Source organism: Argiope bruennichi, chromosome 6 (genome assembly GCF_947563725.1).
Source record: "Argiope bruennichi chromosome 6, qqArgBrue1.1, whole genome shotgun sequence".
Classification (NCBI taxonomy): Eukaryota; Metazoa; Arthropoda; class Arachnida; order Araneae; family Araneidae; genus Argiope; species Argiope bruennichi.
The window spans coordinates 92676874-92698975 of record NC_079156.1 but is presented as its reverse complement, the minus strand read 5'-3'; the positions used below and the strand labels follow the sequence as shown (position 1 = coordinate 92698975).

At 27.1% G+C, this 22102-nt stretch overlaps 1 protein-coding gene across 8 annotated transcripts in view; it reads right to left on the bottom strand.

The window, feature by feature from the left end:
* Positions 1–2595: 2595 nt before the first annotated feature.
* Positions 2596–22102, bottom strand: part of LOC129971466 (RNA-binding protein Musashi homolog Rbp6-like) — a 573575-nt gene continuing 554068 nt past the window's right edge. For 2 of the 8 annotated variants that reach the window (XM_056085259.1, XM_056085262.1), the window contains exons 11-15: positions 21465–21542; positions 9366–9419; positions 8696–8877; positions 5680–5759; positions 4208–4344 (exon numbers count right to left, since the gene is read on the bottom strand). In XM_056085259.1, the coding sequence (XP_055941234.1) occupies positions 5718–5759; positions 8696–8877; positions 9366–9419; positions 21465–21542 (356 nt within the window). In that variant the 3' untranslated portion in view covers positions 4208–4344; positions 5680–5717. Of the gene's footprint in view, positions 4345–5679; positions 5760–8695; positions 8878–9365; positions 9420–20813; positions 21543–22102 lie in introns of those variants that run through there. The other 6 variants (XM_056085256.1, XM_056085258.1, XM_056085260.1 and 3 more) reach the window with 5 other exon arrangements.

The following is a 22102-nucleotide window of genomic DNA, read 5'->3' as shown; positions in this document are numbered from 1 at the left end:
ACCTTTTTTGTCAATCTTGTAAACTTTGTAGCACACAAAGCAAGTTTAAATACATTCTAATGTCACAAATCTAAATATCATCCATCAAAGATTATTGCTGCAAAGTTGAAAAATGAGAGCTGAATAAAACAGACTCACAATATATATATATTTTTTCTACGAAAGTTGACCAGACAGTATTTTCTACATAGTTGTGAAAATGTGTTGACACTAATAGTGTGCACGTTTTGTTTTTTAATTTGACCGAGACAATTTCATTGACATTTTCAATGCAGAGCTTTACAATTAAAGAAAAAAAAACTAAAATTTGTTTTGAATCAAAGATTTACTTTCAATTATTCAAAATGAACTATGGAATTTAATAGTTATATAACATTTTTAAATAATTATACAAGACCTAATTTTAGTTTCTTTTAAAAATTGCAAATTTAATTTAAATTTATTTTAGTTATGAAATTTATTACATCATTATTAACTAAATATAGTAAGGATCTTCAACTTTTCATTTAAAATTAAAAAAACAACAAATAAGATATAAGTATTTTTAAAGGTTATAATAATATATATCATACCATCATAATTCTTTGAAAAAAAAATCTTTGTTTTCCCCTCTTCCTCCCAGAACATTTCTTTAAGAAATTCTTTAACAGTATATTTAAAAACTAAAAAAAAAAAAAAAAAAAAAACCGAATGTTACGACAGATTCAAAATAGTCCAAGCAAGAGCAGAGAAAAGTCAATGTCGCTTCTCACAATCTTTTGCTCTAATTCCTCGTCGACAGCCCAAGAAGTACAGTATTAATCTGAAAGAGTACTGCCGTACTGCGAAGGTGCGAAAGTATACTTCTGATCAACTTTTTTAAAGCTACAAACAGTGAACAAGAGAAAAACGAGAGCTCAAAAATGAAACTCCTTTTGCACACATTCTAAGAACAAATCGTTGTCATAGAACGTCGCCAATGCACATGATGTACTTTTTTTTTTGTTTAATGTTATGGGCTATTTAAATGTTCATTACTGGTTATTTTTCTGGCCAAGTGCATAGTAATATAAGCAGTCAAAGGTATGGCTAAAAGGTGCGGGAACAGCACAGTGTCTGGCAAACTTAAAAGAAGGATTTTTAGAATAATATTAAAAAAACATCCAGAAGTATAGCAGCACATTTATCCTATGACATAGATAGTTTGTATGAGACATTAAAGAAAATAATTTTAAACATGTATGTTAAGCAATATCAAATTGTACATATAAGTGAAATTTTGTATAAATATAAGAAAATGATCCATACACTGTTCTAGAGCTTGTGCACTGGTATTGCTAAAATATTTTACACTGGTACAACAGAGTAAAACTGAAAACAAATAACCAAATTCTAAAATAATTTCTAAATGTAAAATATAAAGCATTTATCACCAATTAAATCACAGTGGCAGATAGCAAGAAAATATTCCTAAAATATCTTCATTCTTTTGTTACTCTAATTAATATTTTTGAAATACTTAGAGAAGATGAGAAGGCATATGACTGTAATGTAAACAGTGGAACAGCCCATTAAATATGCATTTTTTTCTTTTGTTTTGAAATGTACAGAAAAGTAGGAAAAACTAATAAGAGTCAATACCTCCAAAAATAATTTAAGAAGATACTTACAAAGATAATGCTGCTTTAGAATTTTTTTATAGTATAAATATTGTTCGAATCATGGATTTATAAAAGATACAACTGCAAAGGGAAATATTTCATTTGAATATTAGATCCATATTCATATAGTAGGAAGCCCACATAGAATATACGAAATATGTACTAAACTATGTAATTTTATAAAATGAAATTACACTATATCATGTACAAGATAAATGGTGTTTCAGAAAATTTAGAATTTTTATTAAGCAGCATGCAGATATTGAATTTAAGACAATGCACATAACATACAAAAATGTAATTATTATTTGAAAGAATAAATTTTCAAATTGCGTTTGAAGAGTTTAAAATATTACAAAAGTGGAAAAAAATTAATCATAATGAATACAATTTAAAAAAAAAAAAACTATGACAGAGAATCAGTAACGTATCTCTTAAAGAAGTTAAATAGTAAAACATAGCATATAGCAGAATTAATTGATGAATTTTTTTTCAATATCTGCATACTGATACGAATATATAGAAAGTTTTTATCTGAGATTTATAGCAGAATTTATTTTACCTAAATAATTAAAATGTTTGAAAAAAGAGGAAAGAAAAAAAAAACATTTAAAGAAAATAAATTAGGATCACATTTTTTTCTACGCTAAATTAAAATAAATTCTAACAAACTAAACATTCTAAATACGCCTAATTTATAGAGGAACTTCATATTAATACATTTGTACACATAAATTATCTTTATAAATTGCCATTCTATAATTAAACACACTAAAAAAACAGAACACAAAAATGAATGCAAAAACAAAAATAACTTCAAAGAAAATTGAAAAAAAAAAAAAAAAAAAAAAAAAACTGTATACTTTTACATAATTTCTTTCTACTTTATTTCAAGAGAATTCAAGTTAAATTTCATTTACAGCTATTAAGGATTTGCATAAAATATTAGAGCAATGAATTAATCATATATGAAAGACTAACTTTCATTTAGAATTGTATAAGTATGTTTTCGTATTAATTTTTCATTTATATTGAAAATAAATTATTGCAAAAATAAAAAAATACTGCAATTTCTACTTTCTTTAACATTGGATATTATAAAAATGATAGATGCTATATGTGATAATTTGAGTAGATATGTTCGGTTAATGGAATCGAAATGAATTCTTTCCAAGTTAGAAATCATATTTCTAATTAAAAGCATCCAACAAAAGAAATAATAGTTTAATTCCTTTTTGTACTATGGTGTTTGTACCTTACGATCACGAAATCACATTTCGGAGATAAATTTCAAAGAAAAATTCTTTCTAGATTTCATTATATAAATCATAATTTTAAGGATGAAAAATGCTTAACTACAAATTATCTATATAATAAATTCTGTTAATCTCTCTTAGCATCTAATATAATAATCATTTATTAAATGCAGAATTTTTTAATGATTTTTTATGAATAATATTAATGGTAAATATTTTATAATAATTTTTAATTTTTATATAACACAATGCTAAAATAAAATGTAACAGCAATTATACATAACTTGATGCATATAATTTATGCTTTTCTTATCAATAAATATTCATAAATGGCTAAAAAAAGTTGGTAAAAGCATCACAAAACTAAATTATCATAAAAAATTAATTGAATTTTGGGCTGCCACAGGATAATACACATTAAAACATATCAATTTCACATGAAAAAAAAAGAAACAAATGCTTGGCTAAATACATGACCAGATACTGAAATTGGCCAACATATATAAAACACCATAAAATTACACATAAAAAGAGAAAAACAAACAAAAAAATGCACAGAAAAAATTCAAAAAAAAAAATCATTTCTGTATGATTATTTTTTTGTTTTTGCAAATAAAATAAAAAAAATGGCTTCCAGTAAAGCTTACTAAGTAAATGCCAGTGTTAATAGTAATAAATAAGTAACAATAGAGTGCTGCTGGAATTCGTTGTTATATGCAATGCTGAAGGCCTCTGGTATCTTTTTTAAATTTACGATGGATTTTCTTTCGGAAGAAAAACCCAAGTAAACGGGATTTCATTCTTGAAAAAGGTAAAGAAGCAGTGAGAACACAATGACAACTGTGATGCCTATATTCAACAAGTAAAAAGTTCAATATCATTACATTATTACAGTAAAAACCAAAAGAAGCTGTCTTTAGAACACATTACGATTAACAGTTACAACGTCAAGCTATTCTTATAATATATAGATTTGCAATTCTTGATAGTTAAATGCTGCAGTTCATCTGGGGTTGTGTATATATAATGTCAATATATATATATAATGTATGTAATAAGAAGCACACAGTATAGTAGTAATGTCTTGGGAGGAGAAATAAACCGAGCTGCATGTCTTTCACTACAGGTGGGAAAAACGAAAATTTCTCCCATTAAGTTCTTTTTCTGCCCAGTTTGGATTAGTTCAAATTATATGAAAACACACAAAATGAAGGGAGAAAAAAAAAATCAAGAGTGGCGAGCACGTGTTCATTTTCTAATCAATAATAATAATGCTTTGGTGGAGGAGTGAGTAAGAAGAATCAACCACAAATTAAGTGCGCTCTTTCGGGCACCAAATCCAAGGAAAGGGAAGCAAGAACTGGTGCCACTTGTTGCAAAACACAAGGCTGTCCATACACAGTTCGTTTATCCTCTTCCTCCATACCTGAGTGAAAGCGCATTCCAATCTGGAAAAAAACCCAACTTAGATGTAGGAAAAACAGATACTTTTGCAATATTAAGTTAAAAACAATGAATATAGGTCATTGTATAAAGTAATGAATTCATAAAAATAAATCAGGACCCAAGTAACACAGAATCGCAATGATATTTACGCAACAAAAACTAATATCTAAAAAAAAAGGAAAAACATACCAGACTATTTAAAATAATGAAGAACATTGTACAATATCGAAATACACTATTGAGCAATAAAATCGTTTTCACCCTGCTATAAAAGTGAGCTAGGTTATTCAATAATTTTATGACTGACTATCATAGAACAATGTAAGGGAGGCAGGCACTACAACTGAACAAAACATATGAGAAAAATATTATCTGGAAAAGAATAGATAACAAATCAAAGATTCGTATAGAATTGGGCGCATTGAATAATTAGGATAAAATTCATTCATTCATCCAGAACTAGTTTTTTAAAGTTTTTAATAAACTTCAACATTCATTACGATAAATATTATGGAATTGTGCATTCATTTCTTTTCTCAAATTTATTACTAGATGCCGCTTATATGAAATCAAAATATAATTAAAATAATTAATTTAAATTCATTAGTAATTAATTTAAAATAATTAATAATTATTTTTTAATTTAATTTAATCCGAAATATTAAAATATTGGTTTGCCATTGATGGCAGAGAAATTTACGAATTCCAGAATTGTAGTACATCAGAAAGAAGATGAATAAAAATCGATTGCAGAATTCCACTTTTACAAGCATAAAAGAATTTAAATAAAAGTCCCTCTCCCAAAAAAAAAGGGGACGTGTACTTATTCATTAAATAAACAACAGCAACAAAATTAAATGGCTAATATATTTGGATCCTCATATAAACTAAAACGACCCAAATATGAAGTAAAACTCAAAGCAGATTCCATTTATGAGTTTAGAAAAAATTTACATTTGAATATTAAGTTCAAAAATTTCTTATATAAAGATTGGATTTTACTCATTAAATAAATAGCTTATTAAAAGGATTCTAAAAAAGAATTCAAGCATTTGTAATGAAAATGAAGAAAACCAAATCTTACCAAATATTCTTTAATAAAAAGGAATACTGATTCAAGACAAAATAAAAATTTTCAACGAACAAACAGATCGATTTTTTGGAAGAATAGTATACAAAAATGGTCATCCAATAGTTTGATAATTTGTAAATTTAGTAACCAAAATTTGAACAACATTGCCGTATTGTTAAAATTCTACAAAAAAAAAAAAAAAAATATTTTTAGACAGCCTCGTAGTGGAATTTAAAACCAAAATGTAGAAAAAAATTCCGCTTACCGTGTACTGTAATTCTTGGCAGTTGTAAAGATTATATTTCAGTGATATCCATTAGTGAAGGCTGCGGCAATCAGCGGCCCCTAGCGGTCGATAGAATAATTATTAGCGTATCGTTCATTTAAATAAATTAGACATGACATTAACGTTTTAAAGTTTGTACTAAATGACAAACATTTTATAATAGTAAAAAGTTTTGGCTTGCCAGTCGATGAATTCGGCTCAATTATGCAAAGAATCTACTCAAATTGTATTTTTTTTGCTATTAAAAATTTACTGCCATTTTATCAATTTTTTTAAACTCAAGAATTACATCAAACGGTAAACAACTAGTAGTCATCAAAATAAAGAATAGAAGACTATTCTACTAAATTCTACTATTCTAATTTAATTCAACGAAATAAAAAACGATGAATTTATCAAAAAGAGAGGTTTTTAATAACTGTCTTTTTGATTTCAAATAAATCATTTCTAATAATATACAGAAATCAGTAAGTCCCGATTCCGTTGCCCACATAGTGTATCTACACAATATAAAGAAATTTCATTAGAATTGCATATAAATAAAAATAAATGTTATGTGTAGATACTTTTTCATCAAAAACTATATCTAATTAAAAAAATTTAACTAAAGATTTTTGTTTCACTAACAGATAATACTCATAAAATTAAATTATTAAAAAAAAAATCTCTATAAGCATTTCTAGTAGCATCTACTTTGATAATTTCCATTCTACTGGCAGCAACTTTTTACTATCATGATCAACATATAAAAAAATGATCTATAACATGAAGAAAAGCATTTAATTACATATTCTGTTTGAACATTTACAATATAAGAAACAGTTGCAAACAAGAAATTTCTTAAATTAAAATATTTTGAACAATCAATTCATAATCAGTTACTGATATTAAATAGACATTATCTGCAGTTATCTTTTTTTATACAATTTATTTAAGCAATACGATTAGATTATAATCATAAATGTAATTTCGGTATATATCAAAACTTAAGTATAGGTTGAAAGCATGAAGGAAAACAATATGTAATTAATCTGAAATTTTAACCACGTAATTAGTATGCTGAAAATAATTCAATAAAATCATTTTAATATGGGAAAAGTAAATATTCTAAAATATAAAATGAAAAAAGTTATGAAAGTCACTAATATAGCATTAACATAACTTTTAAATAAAATTTTATTAATAATGCATATCAACATTAAGAATAAATATATATCATAAATAGAAAGGATATTTTTTTACCATAATAGTGAAAAAATATTTTATAAAAGAGGGGTTATTACAAATTTCACTTCAAATGAAAACGAAAAGTACTAAACCAAAGTTGCTGGAAATCTTTAATGGAGAGAAATGTTCATGCAATGGAATATTTTTGTTTAAAAATTGCATTTATCAAATAGTTGTTTAATGTAGAAAATTTCTTATAAGTAAGACAATTTTAAATCACAAAGAAACAAATTTCGATTAATTTATTTTATTTTTATGACCCGTGTTAATAAATTATTTGTGTTGGTTTCGCACTTTAATAAAAATATTTTGTTCGAGCTTCTTGAAATAATTTGCTTTTATTTACATTTTATTTTCAGATTTTGTCTGATTAATAGAATTTTCTTTATTCTTAGGAACAAATATTCCTTTCCTTTTTCTTCTTCTGATGCTTCTTTACATGAGAAATTGTACAAGAACAGAGCTGAGGCGAATGGAATGATGATGCATTAATGTTTTATAATGTAACAGAACGAATAATAATAATCAAGTGCGATAGAATATTTTTTCATGAGTTGTTGAAATTATGAGAAAAGATCTAATTGATATTTTGCCTCGATTTGTGTTTAATTTTTTTGCAACTCCTTGTTTCGAAAAATATCTCTTATTGGCGTAGAAGTCATTAGTTATACAATATAAACTCTCTCTCCCACTGCTAACGAATCCTTAGTGCATTTTTTAAGTTACAATATTCGATGTACATTATGCAAGTTACAGGCATCGTGGGGTGCTGCTAAAATTCTTCTTATAAAGACATGAAGATTTTAAATAGCCTTCAGACTAAGAAAATGCAAGCACGTAACAATAATTCCTCATTAAAGCTTTTGAAGGAGACACAAAAATCCTATACCATAAAGATTTTTTTTTAAAAAAAAGTAAACAGTAATCACAAACCATTTGCTTAAATGGAAATTTAATAAAATTTCAAAATATTAATTTATTTTTCTTTACTGCTTACACTAGCAAACCTTTAGTTTTTTAAAGTTGGCAAATTAACATTTTTTGGTGGAAAAAGGTTAAACTCGTTAAAATGTGTTCAATCAACTTGTAGATATTAATCCGATTAAAGTGAAAACTGATGATAAGATAAATGGGGGAAAAAATACGCTGATTCTGTTACCGACCATAATAAATCTGAAACATCTGCCAAATAAACGTCTAAAATAGTTGCAATGATTTCTGATTTCATCTTATATTACATTAAACAAAAATTAATAAATATTTTATTTAGCGTAAATAATCAAATATATCGTTGGTTAACGGTTAAATAAACGGTTTCGGAATCGGTGGAATGTTATATATGACTAAAATTTTCATATAATTTTCTTCAAATTAATGTTATATAACACAATTTTTCATATAATTTTCCGTCAAAACATATTAATTTAGACTATAATATTTCGTCTAAAGATCTGCTCTATTTATACAGCAAATTTAAGCTTCCAGGATATTCCTTTCTCAACATTACGTTTTTTCTTATGATAATCCTCTGTTCATTACACTTAGTTTTAAAAAATTTTAAGAATGGCATTGTAACAGCAATATGATTTTTTTTTTAATTTGGTGATTTGTTTTCATGTGAATCAATGCTTATTTTATATTGATTAAGTCTAAATCGATAATAAATATTTCTTTTCTTTATTCCTCAACAGAGTTCTTTTTCTTCTCTTGTTAAACAACTAGAAAATTCTTGGTCCTTCATCAATATTTAGACTGTAAGGATACTTACCCTACTTACAGCAATAGGTGGGAAGCCCGTGGGTTGGGGGCTGGTGGCTTGCACATAGCCAACACTGTCTTGACCAGAGGTATAGAGGTCGATGGGTCCAGGGCTGTTGGTGGCGGGAAAGCCGCGACTGTTAGCAGGAGATGTAGGCTGGGCAAAACTCTGCGGTCCATAATTGTTGATCACTATTCAAAGAGACAAACCACCATTAGACTTCAGTGACATTAGGAAACTAAATAAAATTTATTATGGATAATTCTTGTTTTCATATTGGCTTTATCACCAAATGCATTTATTTCATTATTTTTTATTTTATATGGGCGACTGGAAATGTTGACCAACAAATTATTTTCAGACCAGGTGCATACAAACTAACATACTCTGCAATAGATAATAAACCAATCTGACAATCGTCAATAAAAATGAAAAAGCTTTTGAGAAATTGTACGGCCTGTAAGAAAAAAATTTAAGAGCAAAATTTTGAATTGAGATAATTAAACAAAAGGTAATAATTAAAAATGTCTTAATGTATTCAATATTTTCTTAAGAAACACAATTGATACTATGGACTTTTGTTTAATCAATCAATATTCTCAGAACAATCCGAAAATTATTTATGTTTTTAAACATATTTCACCAAAAAACAACTAAAATAAACATAGCGAAAACATACCGGAAAGCGCTTGAGTTAGAAGTGGAGGTGAAGTCTGCTGACCATTCAATTCCACTGCAAGGAAAACGACAAAACAAATATTTTATAAGTAAATTTCAGCAAACAAATAAATGATGAACATTTCAGTAAAGTACACGAACTTGGAAAGGGCATAAAATGAAATATTCATGCACGGATAATTGACATATTTTTATTTCGATACGCACACACAAATAAATCGTTTAAAAAACACTATCTAGGAAGCATAAATAAAGTTCTGCGATTCAATAAAAGAACTTTCAACACTTTTTGAATAAAGAATACTGTCAGAATTAAACGACATAAATATTCAAACTGAATCCTGAATATACCGCATTGACACTAAAATGGGTACGCATATACATTCAGAGATTTCTCAACAGTTAGAAATGGGTTATGTTAGTTTTATATGTTCCTCAACATTTTATTAACATTCATCGCTTCCCAAATATTAAAAACAAAATATCAAAACATATAATGAAAAAATAAATAAATGAATGCGAAAAAATAATTTTCAAACAAACAAAAAAACAAAAAAAATAGAATTCGCTAATTCATAAATATTATCAAAATGAATCAAAAAATGTAAAAAGAAAGGATTAAAGAAAGGCGCATATAACAGAAACAAAAATACTTATGATTTCTGAAGAAACGAAAGCAAATAAAAATTTAAAAAACAAACACAACTTCAAAGGTTCTTACCTTCCAAAATATTCCACGGGGTAACTAAAACCCCTTCAGGTTGGATACAAAAAATTTCTAACTACAATAGGTAACTATTTAGGTACTACTTTGTATTGACTACGATATTTTTAAAAGAAGAAATTCACTATAAAGAGTAACTACAGAAGGACTACCATGATACTCTGTTTGTTTATCCTGAAAATGATGTAATAGGGCTACGAGGAAAGATTTCAGTTTGATAATGTCTACCAGAAAGTTTTTTTGGGGGGACTACATGGGTTAAAATATTACCTTGAAGAAAAGGGTCTATTTGGACTATGTATAGTACTATGGCTACTACTTGGTAGAGATGTGTACTATAAGAAAAGTTGACTACAGAATATAAAAACAGATCATAAATATTTTCACACCACATTGACTACTGTACCAATACCGAATATTTAAGTCTAATAAGCAAAGCGGAAAGCTCAGAAACGGCACACATTTCAATACCATCTGTTACAATAAAAATAAATAATATTGCCACGTTTCACAAGAAAGCGAAAGAGCTACCTGTTGAGCATCTGAAAGAAATATAACCCGCTTAAACTTATTTTTAAGAATACCCTTGTCTTAAATTAAGATAGGAAGAAGTACGATTTCGAAGAATTTATTTTTAATGGAAGAATTTATGCCACACATAACGCCAGTTTGAATAGCCATTAAACACAAAAAGCTTATTTGAATGATTTGGAAGATTTTCAAAATCTTTCTCTACACAAATGAAAAACTGACTTTAAAACATTGTCAATTCAATTTTTACAATACCAAATGATTTATCACATGGAACACCGTGAAATTGTTTTAAGTTTTCATTTGATACACTTTAACCAAGATACATTTGGTAACGCGATCAGATAACATGTATGAAAGTCCTTCAATTGAAAAGAATTTCAATAAACAAACTAAATTTCAAATAATTCCAAACATCAGTTCATCCCTCCCAATTTTTGAGTATTGAAGAATTGCTTTTCTTTTATAAAATGAAACTAGATCAAATTATATAGTATTTTTTAAAAGAAAAAATTATAGCATGAAAAACAAATGCTAATATAAATAAGCAATATTTTTATTTTTTACTTTAAGCAGATAAAATGTTTTTTCATTCGAACTTCAAAAAGAGAAAAAAAAATGTGACTAGAATGTACTGAAAAAAAGAGAGATAGTACTGAAGCCCCGAATAACAGGTATCAAAACTCATTACTTTATATTTGCATTTAAAATTGTAATTACATATTATAACCAACTTCTTAAAACTATATTTAAAAAGTCCAATATTATAAAACAAAAATGATTTTGAAGGTTGTATTTAAAACAATACATTAAATATTTTTTTACATAACTTTCATTAAAACTAACTATTCATTCTTTTCATTAAAACTAATTATCGTTGTGTTTGCATTAGACAACGAGGTTCATATATTAAAGGGTACAAAATATCTCATTTTAAAAATTTCAATTCTTGTTTTCTTAATGTTATCACTTTAATAATCAAAATAGCACATAATATTTTTACCACAAATAAACACAGTATTGAATACATGTAGCGTGCTAGAGTTCTACAAAAAACAGTGCTCTAAATTTTCATTTCCATGCAAAGTTTTGCACCTAAAGTGATTATGAAAGTATATGTTATACATGTGAGCTGAAGTAAATTTTCAATTAGCTAAAGGAATCTAAAACTAAGGGATTCATAGGATGATTACAGGTCAAGTATCAGGAAATAGACAGTGTAACTAAACTGAACTAGTTCCAGTGCATTTCAAACATAATATATGTTCTCAGTCATCATTATGATTATTTTCTTCATTTGAAGAAAAGTCTTATTATAAGGTAATAATGACTCTCCCCCTCTCCTATATTGTTTATTTTTTTCTAAAAAAATATTTCAAAAGGAAAATGTTATGAAATTAAATCAAATTATACTATTGAAATGTGATCAAATAAAAATAAATTCTTAAAATTATTGGTAATCGCAATAATTCATTTAAGTAGTAAGAAATTAATTCTATGTCTTCTCAATTAATCTTCAATAATTGCATTTATAGCAACAACCTTTAATATTCATACTACAAAACCCAACATGTAATGATGACATGATGTCTCTAAGCCAAGTTAAAAATGTTTCCATTGCAAATAACATAGATATGTATTTCTTTATTTTCATCAAAGTGTTCCGTATTATTCAATGAAAATGCTTCAGGTTAGAAATATTAAAATATGAAACTTTCTTTCAAATGCTCAACTTCACTAACTTCAGAATACATGCAGAATAGTATAGTATGCTATTAGTTAAAAGAAGAGTAAGTACATTATCTACACTACTACTCTACAATCCTAATACATAAAAGAGATAGGTACATGGAAATGAGAATATTCACAGAGTCAGAATTTGAATATATACTGTACTATAGATCTACAAACGCATCACAAGTACAATGCAACTAATAGAAATGGTCAGAATTGCCACTATATCATACAGTCAGCAAAATCCCTGAAATAGGCTAATTCACACACTACAGTCAGCACTAAATCAACTAAGTCTTCAATACTGCAAAAAGAAGAAATGTCTGTCAAGTCAAGTTTCAAATAATTAATATGTTAAAGTTAAAGAATATTGATGACTGTTTTTAATAACAAAATTTTTAATGCAATAACTATTTTACATTGTATTCAATATTTACTTGTCTGAAATTTATTAGTTTTCCTTATTAAATCTAAATTTAAATAAGAATAACTTATTATCACTTTTTCAATTTTTGGATATTTGAATTTAAATATTAATTGCTTTTTTTTATTTATTTTAAGCAAGATATTTTCTTTGTCGCCTACAGGAAAAGTAAATTATAAGTTTAATTTTAAAATTTTGAATTCTAATTAAGATTTTATTAATGTACTTTCTAGCTCTAATTTTAGCAACCTTTGATAACTTAAAAAAATTGTTTAATGATAGTTATGCATAAATATAACATAGAGCAAACTTAAGTTCATTTTTAATATCTAAAATCTTGTAGTGTTAAGGCAATTTTTTTCTTATGTAAAAAACATAATTAGATGATAATCACATATATTAATTAATAATTAATTTAAACTTTTTAATTAAAAAGTATCAAGACCCATTTTCAGGTCTAAAAGTAATTATTTATATTGCATTATAATATTATTTTATAAAAAAAATTAATAATGCACGAAATTCTTTTTTGTGAAGATTCAAATGAACAGCGCGTACTTTAAAAGCAACATCAAATACTTTTTAGCAATATGAAGAAATAAAACATAATTTACCAACACCGGGGCTTGTTAATCTGAAAATTAGCATCTTTAAACAAATATGTGAATTCAGAATTATTTATAAAAGAAATAATGACACATTTAGAAAAGACCCACATTTGTGGAAACAAATTTAAAATTTAAAATATTTAAAATATTGTGAATGTTAGATCCGAAGGGTGAAATAATGAAAGTCAATCCTAAGTATAAATAATCAACAGATATTGCTTAAAAGATGATTTTAAACCTTAATTATTCCACACTGCATTCATATACTTTTTGCCAACAATTTTGTTCTTTTTTTTTTCCCAAAAATTACTTCTTATTAACCACATATTAAAAAATTAAAGACGTTTTCTAAGTTATGGAATTTTCAATGGCAACATAAAAAGATGAAATCACAGAGAATGGTGTAGAACTCAGTAACAATATTATTTGTACTTAACACAGGAAAACTACAATAAGAATATCTCTCGTTTACACTCAAAAATTGAAAAAAGGACAGGCCTAAATTTTTATATATATATATATATATTGTAGAAAAAGGATGTAGATAAAATTGGTATATGATCAAGATGAAAGATATGAAAGTTCTATGCTAAAATTGCTGAAGAAATGCGTAATTTTAACACCGCTTTTAATACTGCATTTTTTGGAATTTTTATTGTTTGGGAAAGAAGAGAGAAAAAGCAGTTTCAGAAATTTTCTAAGTATCAATTTTGATTATGAATAAAAGTAAATGCAGAAACTGGAGCTATTTAACTACAGTCAGCTCAGGAATAACATCACAAAAACGAAGATTCGTTTTTTAAACTCTCCTCACATCTATTTTACACTCAAAAATTGAAAAAAGGATACGCCTAAATAAAATAATTTTTATGCCATTATGAAATTGAAAAAGGAAACAATTACTGATATTGTTCATAAAATGAACAACAGAATGCATACAAATATCGCCATATTTATCCGAGAGGTGATATATCTTTCAAAGTAGACGCTGTTCATTTAAATGCAGCTACGAATCAAGAAGCGGAAACTTTAAACCAATTTTTTGGCTTTGAAAGAATAATTTATTTATAACACAGTCGATAACAACAAGTTTTTAAGCACAAAAGCTGAATTCGAAAAATCAAATGACCAACAGTATAAAAATCCAGGACAGAAGCAACAGATAGTACTCGCAAAAAATAGAACCGTGTGCTCAGAATGACTGAACGCTTTCACGGTTTGTTCATAAAGTGCATTTAAACAGAGCAGCAAAAAACATTTAAGAAAAAACATCGCAATATGAAACAGCTGGCAACACATTGGAGGAGTAACCAGTAACACAAACAAGCGATTCCATATGCGTAATCATGAGTATATATAAATAGACGCACGTTCTTAAACTTTTAACAAAATTATATGGTGCAAATATTAAGCATAACATGATGGCAATGGGTTACCAAGGCGCGTAACAGAACCCCGGAAATTATTTGAAAGCCAGTCTCCAAAAGCCAGTGAAAACATTTTAGCTGAGGCAACTGGCTGGAGTTCACGAAAAATGAGAAATATTGATAGAGTGTTATTGCTGGCAGAAAAATTAGCTTAGCACGCAAATATGAATTAAAACACACTTAAGTAGATAATATCTTAGTAATCAAAAAAGTTTAATCATTCGTTAATGCAACGCATATAATTGTTTTGAAGCATAAATGCAAATTAAATATAAATATCAGATAAAATCATTTGATTATTATATTTGAAAGCAATAATAAAATGTATGCTCCATCAATATTTCCAGTGGAAATGATGCTTAAAATCCAAATTAAGGTTGACAAAATCAATTTATGAGGATGACAATTTTGACCTTACTTATTTTATACCCACACCTTTTTTTTTTTTTTTTGTTACTTCAGAATATAAGAGAAGAAAATATTTGTAAACTTCTTGTTGCTATTGATTTAAATTTTATAATCACAAATTATTATTATTATTATTGAGAAGTGAGATTAAAACAAATTAATGCAAGTTAAATTATTTACTATTATTAATTATATTAATGTTAAATTTTAAATGAATATATGAAAAATAAATTAAAATTTCTCTAGACTGAAACTTTTGTATGCATTTCTGCAAAAATATATAAAAAAATTAGAATGTCCTTAATCAATTATATTGTTTTCCGTGTAAAATATGTTTAAAAAAAATTATAAATAAAAATGATGGAAGATGTGAATATTAGAAAAGATGATAACCATAAAAAAATTAATCTTTTTTAAAAAAAACTTTTCAATAAAATGTTTCAGAATAAAGTTATAAATTTCCTCGTTACTAACTAAACCCTTTCCTGGATTTTATCCTAAAAATTAATCGAAAACATTTTTTTTTTTATGTTTCAATCTGCAAAGCATAAGTTCTCTAAAAAAACAAAAATGCCAATCTTATTGAAATTTTTCACAAAACATTCGATGGTACATTATAGCAATTTAATTTTAAAATCAATAGACATATATGGAATTCTAGGCATCATTTCTCGTGAACATTTACCCTATATAGTGTTCATTTTTTTGTACTTAAACCCAATGAATAAATGTAAATGGAGGGAACAGGTAGCTTAAGCATAAAACGGAGCGGCTTGTAAGAAGAGCTTAGTTATTTAGAAACCTATTAGAATGGCACCTGATAACAATGGCTGGAAGCAGTGTGATAACGTTAGCTAATAAAACGAAAAGACTCAAGTTTTCAAATTTTTTTTCCTGAAAGCAAAACACACTGCATATATAATGGATGGCAGAAACATATACCACTCTAAGAAGTTACCCTATCTACATATATATTACGACGGATCATAAGTTGCCATGAGATCTGAATTGGTGTTTCGTTGAAACAGTTTGTTACAGAAAATACATTCATATTTGACTGAAAACTATTCGAATATTTCTAGCTTTTAACGATCTTTTAAAAATCACTGATTCAGCCGATGGTTTATTTAGAATATAAACCAGTAAATCAGTGATGTAAATAGCATTACAAACTTTCATATTTTTTTTTTAAGATTTAATGTTTTAATATTGTTTTGAAGAAAACAGCGGGAGTAAAAACTTAAAAAATAATTGAGTGGCATAATGAATACTGAAAAGTATGAATAAAAATTCTTCTATTTCTTAAACAATAGGAAAATTTTTGGAATGTTACTTTAAAATTTTATAAAAAAAAATGTACAAATTCTTAAAATTAAACTTATTTTTAAAGAATTCATTATATGGAATTCTGAATTTTTTGTTTCAATTTGACAAAACAATGTAATTTTAACGAAGTGATTGTCTTTAATCCATAATTAAGAAAATCCTTTGTAGGTACAAAATTTAAAAATCTATTAAATGTTTTATAAATTCAAGATATTTGTTGGCCACTCAGATTCAGGAATGAAAAGAAATGGTTCATTACATCAAGCAATCATTGCAAGCGATATCTCAATTCATGGTTTCACCCTCATAGAAAAAAAAAAGCAGCTTTTCGAATTTGATATTTATGACTTGAAATGGTCTAGATATAATTTTGTTTTTTACATTACTTAAAAAATTTCTACGATTAAAATGATAAAGTTAGCCATTCTAGTTTTGCAAGGTATGACTTGCTGACGATTGTCAAGAAAATCACCTCATAAACTGTTTCAAATGCAATTCAGATCTCATGAGAGAATAGTAAATACAATATAGATTTTCACATGCAATGTTATATTCATAGAATACTAATACAACTTTAAATACAATAACTACTTATAGATACATGAGTACTACGTGCGATAAAGCATTTAACTCATGAACATCCTTTTTACAGAAAATTTTCAACTATTGTTTTGATTTTATAAAATTTAAATAAAAATGATAAAATATAAAAATTACGTCCATTTTTCTCTATTTTTTTCTATTATAAATTAACTTATCATAATTCGAAGACAAATATAAAATTGGAAAGAAACTTAGAAAATTTCAGCATTTCTTTTTAAATATCAAGATACTCATGAGTAAATACTTCATCAGAATCCTTTGAAACCTTTCTAAAATTTCCAGTTCCATTAACAACAGGATATATGCTACGGCTAGTAGCCAGCTGGGATTCGCATATTCTAGCCCGAAAACTTCTCACTTCTATCTCCTGCTCTATCAAAGGATTCTAAAAAAAATTGACAGTGTTCGTGTTTGATGGCATTTCAAACACTTCCACTGAAAATTTACTGAAAACTACACCACATTTGAGTATCATAGTTAGTAAGTTAAGTAGTAGCCACAGTTACAGAACTCTACATCTATACGTTTAAGTAGTGAAAATGGGAAAGTCCATTAAACGATTAAATCTAGATTTGCTAAATAGTAGAATTTGGACGCTATCTGGACGTATCTAGGTGGATACATATTACGAAAAGATGAGCACGTATATATTGGAACGAATACAGATATAATAGTTCATCCTATCACCCACAGAGAGTATCGAAAAATGATTATTTGTGTAGTTAGGGCCGTATTTTCACTCGAAATTGTTTAAGTTAATACACCAGATGGTATGCTGAACACATATTTTGATAGAAAGAAATCCTAGTTCATAATTTCTACCCCATCTCCAAATTAGAATACACATTTTCATAGAAATTAAAATATTTTGAAAATAATCAGCTAAAGCAAAATAAGTTTCGCTAACGAAATTATATATATCATATAAATTCAACAAAATTATTTTTTAAGAATATAATTATTTAATCTGAATATGATATTAAGCAATACGGAACTTCTTCAAACACCTTCTGTTTTCAATAAGAACTGAGATTTCTCCCTATCTCAATGTATTCAATAAGGTACTGAAACAGAATTATTATCATGATAACATAAAACAGATGTTGCACAGTCTAAAATAGTAATGACCAACAGACTCAAAAAAGACATTTTTCAAATTTCATACCAAAGACCATTCCACATAAAATTCTTGACAATATAAATATAAACAAACACTTTCCAAGAAGTAGATAGTTTATCCTCCATCCATTAGTAACCGATTCGGGATCCCCCAAACCCACCCTAGCTTCTGATTTGGATTCTTGTACAACAACTTAAGCTAACTTAGTATATTACATACATAAGTTAACTTTGATTGTAGTCTAAGAACTAGAAAGGACTTAGAAAAATCGATAATTTAAGAAAACGTTTTACTTTGAAATAAATTATTATTATTATTATTATTATTGAAAAATTGGGAACTAAAAATTTTAGGCTTTGATTTCCTAGATAATTTAGAAATGATAAAGCCAATGAACGAGAGCAGTAAATTAAAAATTAAATTTTATTTAAATAAAAAAAATTCTTTTATAATGTTCAAGACTTTAAAAGAGACTAATTTTTAATTCCCAATTAATTTTCTTTTGTATTTAATGATTAGGATACTACTGAAGGATTTTCTTTTCATTAGCTTGATAATAAACTAAACATCTTGCAACTTAATAAACTAAATTTACAAAAAGACAAAATTTAACTCCAAATTTCGATTGAATGAAAAAAAGGTTTCTTACTTCAGTTTATTCAAAATTGCCTTGTATTTGGCATTTGTTAAAGAACAGAAAAGACAGTTCCTTGAAACACAAATTATTTCAAATATAAATCAATTTCTTGAAACAAAAGAGCTTAAATTTTAAAGAGGAATACCTCATCAGTTAATTGCAAAATAAATAAATAAATATAAAAAAATTCTCGATATCGATTTCGGACTGTCAAGGTGGAAAAAAAATCTAACATGTTTTTTTTTTTTTTTTTTTTTTTTTTTTTAAATTTAAACCCCATTACATTTACCGAAATGCCAGAAGCAAGGATGGGCTGGTAGGGGAAGAGATACTCTTTAAAGTTCGACGAAGAACACCGTCTGCCACAGAGGGGGCATCGCTGGGTTTCCCTTGGGGGACAGAAGTTGCTCGGCAGGGTTGAGTAGGGATCGCGCATAAGGGATCCCTGTAGCAGCGGTTGCAGAGGCCCAGTCAACGGGGAGGGATGCACCCGGGGTTGTTCCTGTGTGCACAAAGGGCAGTCAGCAGAATGAAAAACGCGAGTTTACACTCCCTTCCAGCGTACTGGCCACTTCATCAAAGAAATGCACTTTTTAAAAATGTATCATACAAAACGGCGGAAAAGGTTAGGCAGGACAAAATCATAATCCCTGTATCTTTGAACTTATGTAAACTTATATTGATCTTGGTATAGCATTAGTTTTTTAAATACAAATTTCATTCAATTAGATTACCGGTATTCCGATAATTTTGATCCCTGTACTACGAATTTTACATAATTTCTTAATTAGATGATACATCTTATTTGGGAAATTTATTAAATATCTATACTAAAAACATTTATACTAATTTTTTTTTTATTCCGAGGCAGTTGCACAAAACTATGTTAGATTATTTTGCGATTAAATTTTACAGTTATTATTTTCAAATAATCCTATTTAGAATTCAGTAGAAAATAAAACGAATAGCGGAAAAAATAGAATATTAAGTTTATTTTCAGCCAATAAAAATTTGTTATACCTTTAAAAGTCTCGGAATTACATATTTATTTGTATATCATAAATATTTTTCGGATATTAAGTTTTAAAAATTTCCTTTCAGTAAACTTTTCATTTATGGATCAGTGTTCCGCCCTTGATGGAATATCATAAAATTAAAAACTAAAGCCCGACAAAATTTTGATATTGTAGTTGAATACTGGCACTAAAACTACTTTGATTTGAATTCCAAACTTTAAAATTCTTTCGACAAAGCGGCTAATATATTGAAGAAAGGGAGAGAAAACTCGTTTTTCTATTTTGCAGATTGTGCGCCTTGTCACACAGAATTTTACAACTCTAGTTTCACATTAAATCTTATTTTTTTTTCCAGTACTGTTCACACTGCTAACGCCCTAATGCAAAAATATTGCCTAAGATTCTCAAATGTTGGAGAGAGTTGCTTAACGGCTCAATAAAAGACAAAGAAGAAAAATTTTGAGGAATGAAAAAAAAAAAAAAAAAAATCGTTGTAACTACTGTCTTTCAGTCTTTCTTTCTTTCATACTAAAAGTTTTCAAAAATGATTATTTGGACTTGATACCAATACAAGGCTATTTTCAACTACGACATTTTTTTAAAAAAAAATAATTATTGCCGGAAAAAAACGACTTTTTAAAAATAAAATAAAAAATATGTTTAAATAGAACCACATAGCAGTATTTTTGCATCACAGACAAGCAATGCAACAATACCAGTTACAGAAGTCGTTACAAGAATTTTATTACTGCAATGCATGCAAAACAAAGTAAAAATTGATATAAATAAAAATATTTTTAAAGTACTTCCAATCGACACAAAATTAAATACTGAAAATGATTTAACTGTATCAGAATTGTAGATATATTTTTTAAAAACTTTAAACACACAACAGTTACGAATAAGTTATTCAAATGAGTTAAAGATTCATGCAAATGAAAATAATCAGAATATTTTAAAAGAATTTATAGATATTTCAAAAGAAATATAATGTAGTTTAATCCAAGCTGAAATCCTAGTGGTCTAATTTGTCACTAAATTTGACCATGAAAATTATTTAAATTAGATGAATTGTTTGAATAGCTAAGGTAGATGTTATTTTTGGCAGGATTTAAAAATAAAAAAAGGACTTCGGAAACAGAAATTTACTATGAAAATTCATAATAAAGAATAATGTTATGAATTTTTGAAGAAATATAAAGTTGATTAATTTTGTTGTTAAGTCAAGTTTTACTAAAAATCCCACATTCTATCTAGAATAGAAACATTTTCAATGTTCAGAAATCACACCATGGATAGCTTAAAACTTTCCATGAAAATTCATCTTAAGCTTACCGAAAGCAGTACAGATCATTAACATAATTTTTTAAAAATGAATGAATTTATAGACACTCTGATTTCAGCGAGAAAGAAACTATTAAACGAAAAGCAAGTCAAGATATTAAATTTAAAGTTGCAATGCATGCAAATTGCACAACCCCACGGCGGAGTCCGATGATAAAAGGGGCAGGCAGAGATGATGGGGTGGACTGAAGCTCATACCTGCGAAAGGGTAGCTGAAGCTTGGATAGCCCGGGAATCCTCCACGTCCGTAGCTGTAAGCTGCGAAACCAGCTGCTGCTGCAGAAGAAAAAAAGAGGCACAATAAGATATAAGGCAACAAATTTTCAGTACAATTTGTAGCGCATTTTATACTAGAGAATGAAATTCAGAGACGTTTAAATAATATTTCAATGTATGAATTTTCTAATCTTAATGCTCTTTTAAGCTTAGGTTAATTGACCAAACTTTAAAATAAATTTGAACAAAACGATCTGAATTATCCTACTTTTACTCATTTTTATTTGACTCGTTTCATGTTTGCAAAAATGGATGAATTGTTTGTTTGTTTTTTGGATTTTTATGGCGCAAGAGTCAAAGCTGACCATGCTGCGAAAAAACAAATGTTATGTGTATATTGCTATGTGGTCTATGAAAGAAAACCTTTCCTCAAGGTCAAAATACAAACAACGTTTTATACTTATAAAAACAAATCACAATAAGTTTAAAGGAAAAAGGAATAAAAATTATGACTCCAATTATGGAAAAAATTCCAAGAAAATGTTTAAAATCCTTATAATATTCATATAAAATAGATAAAATTTATAGGTCTTAAAAATTCAAAGATATTCTTGTGAGAG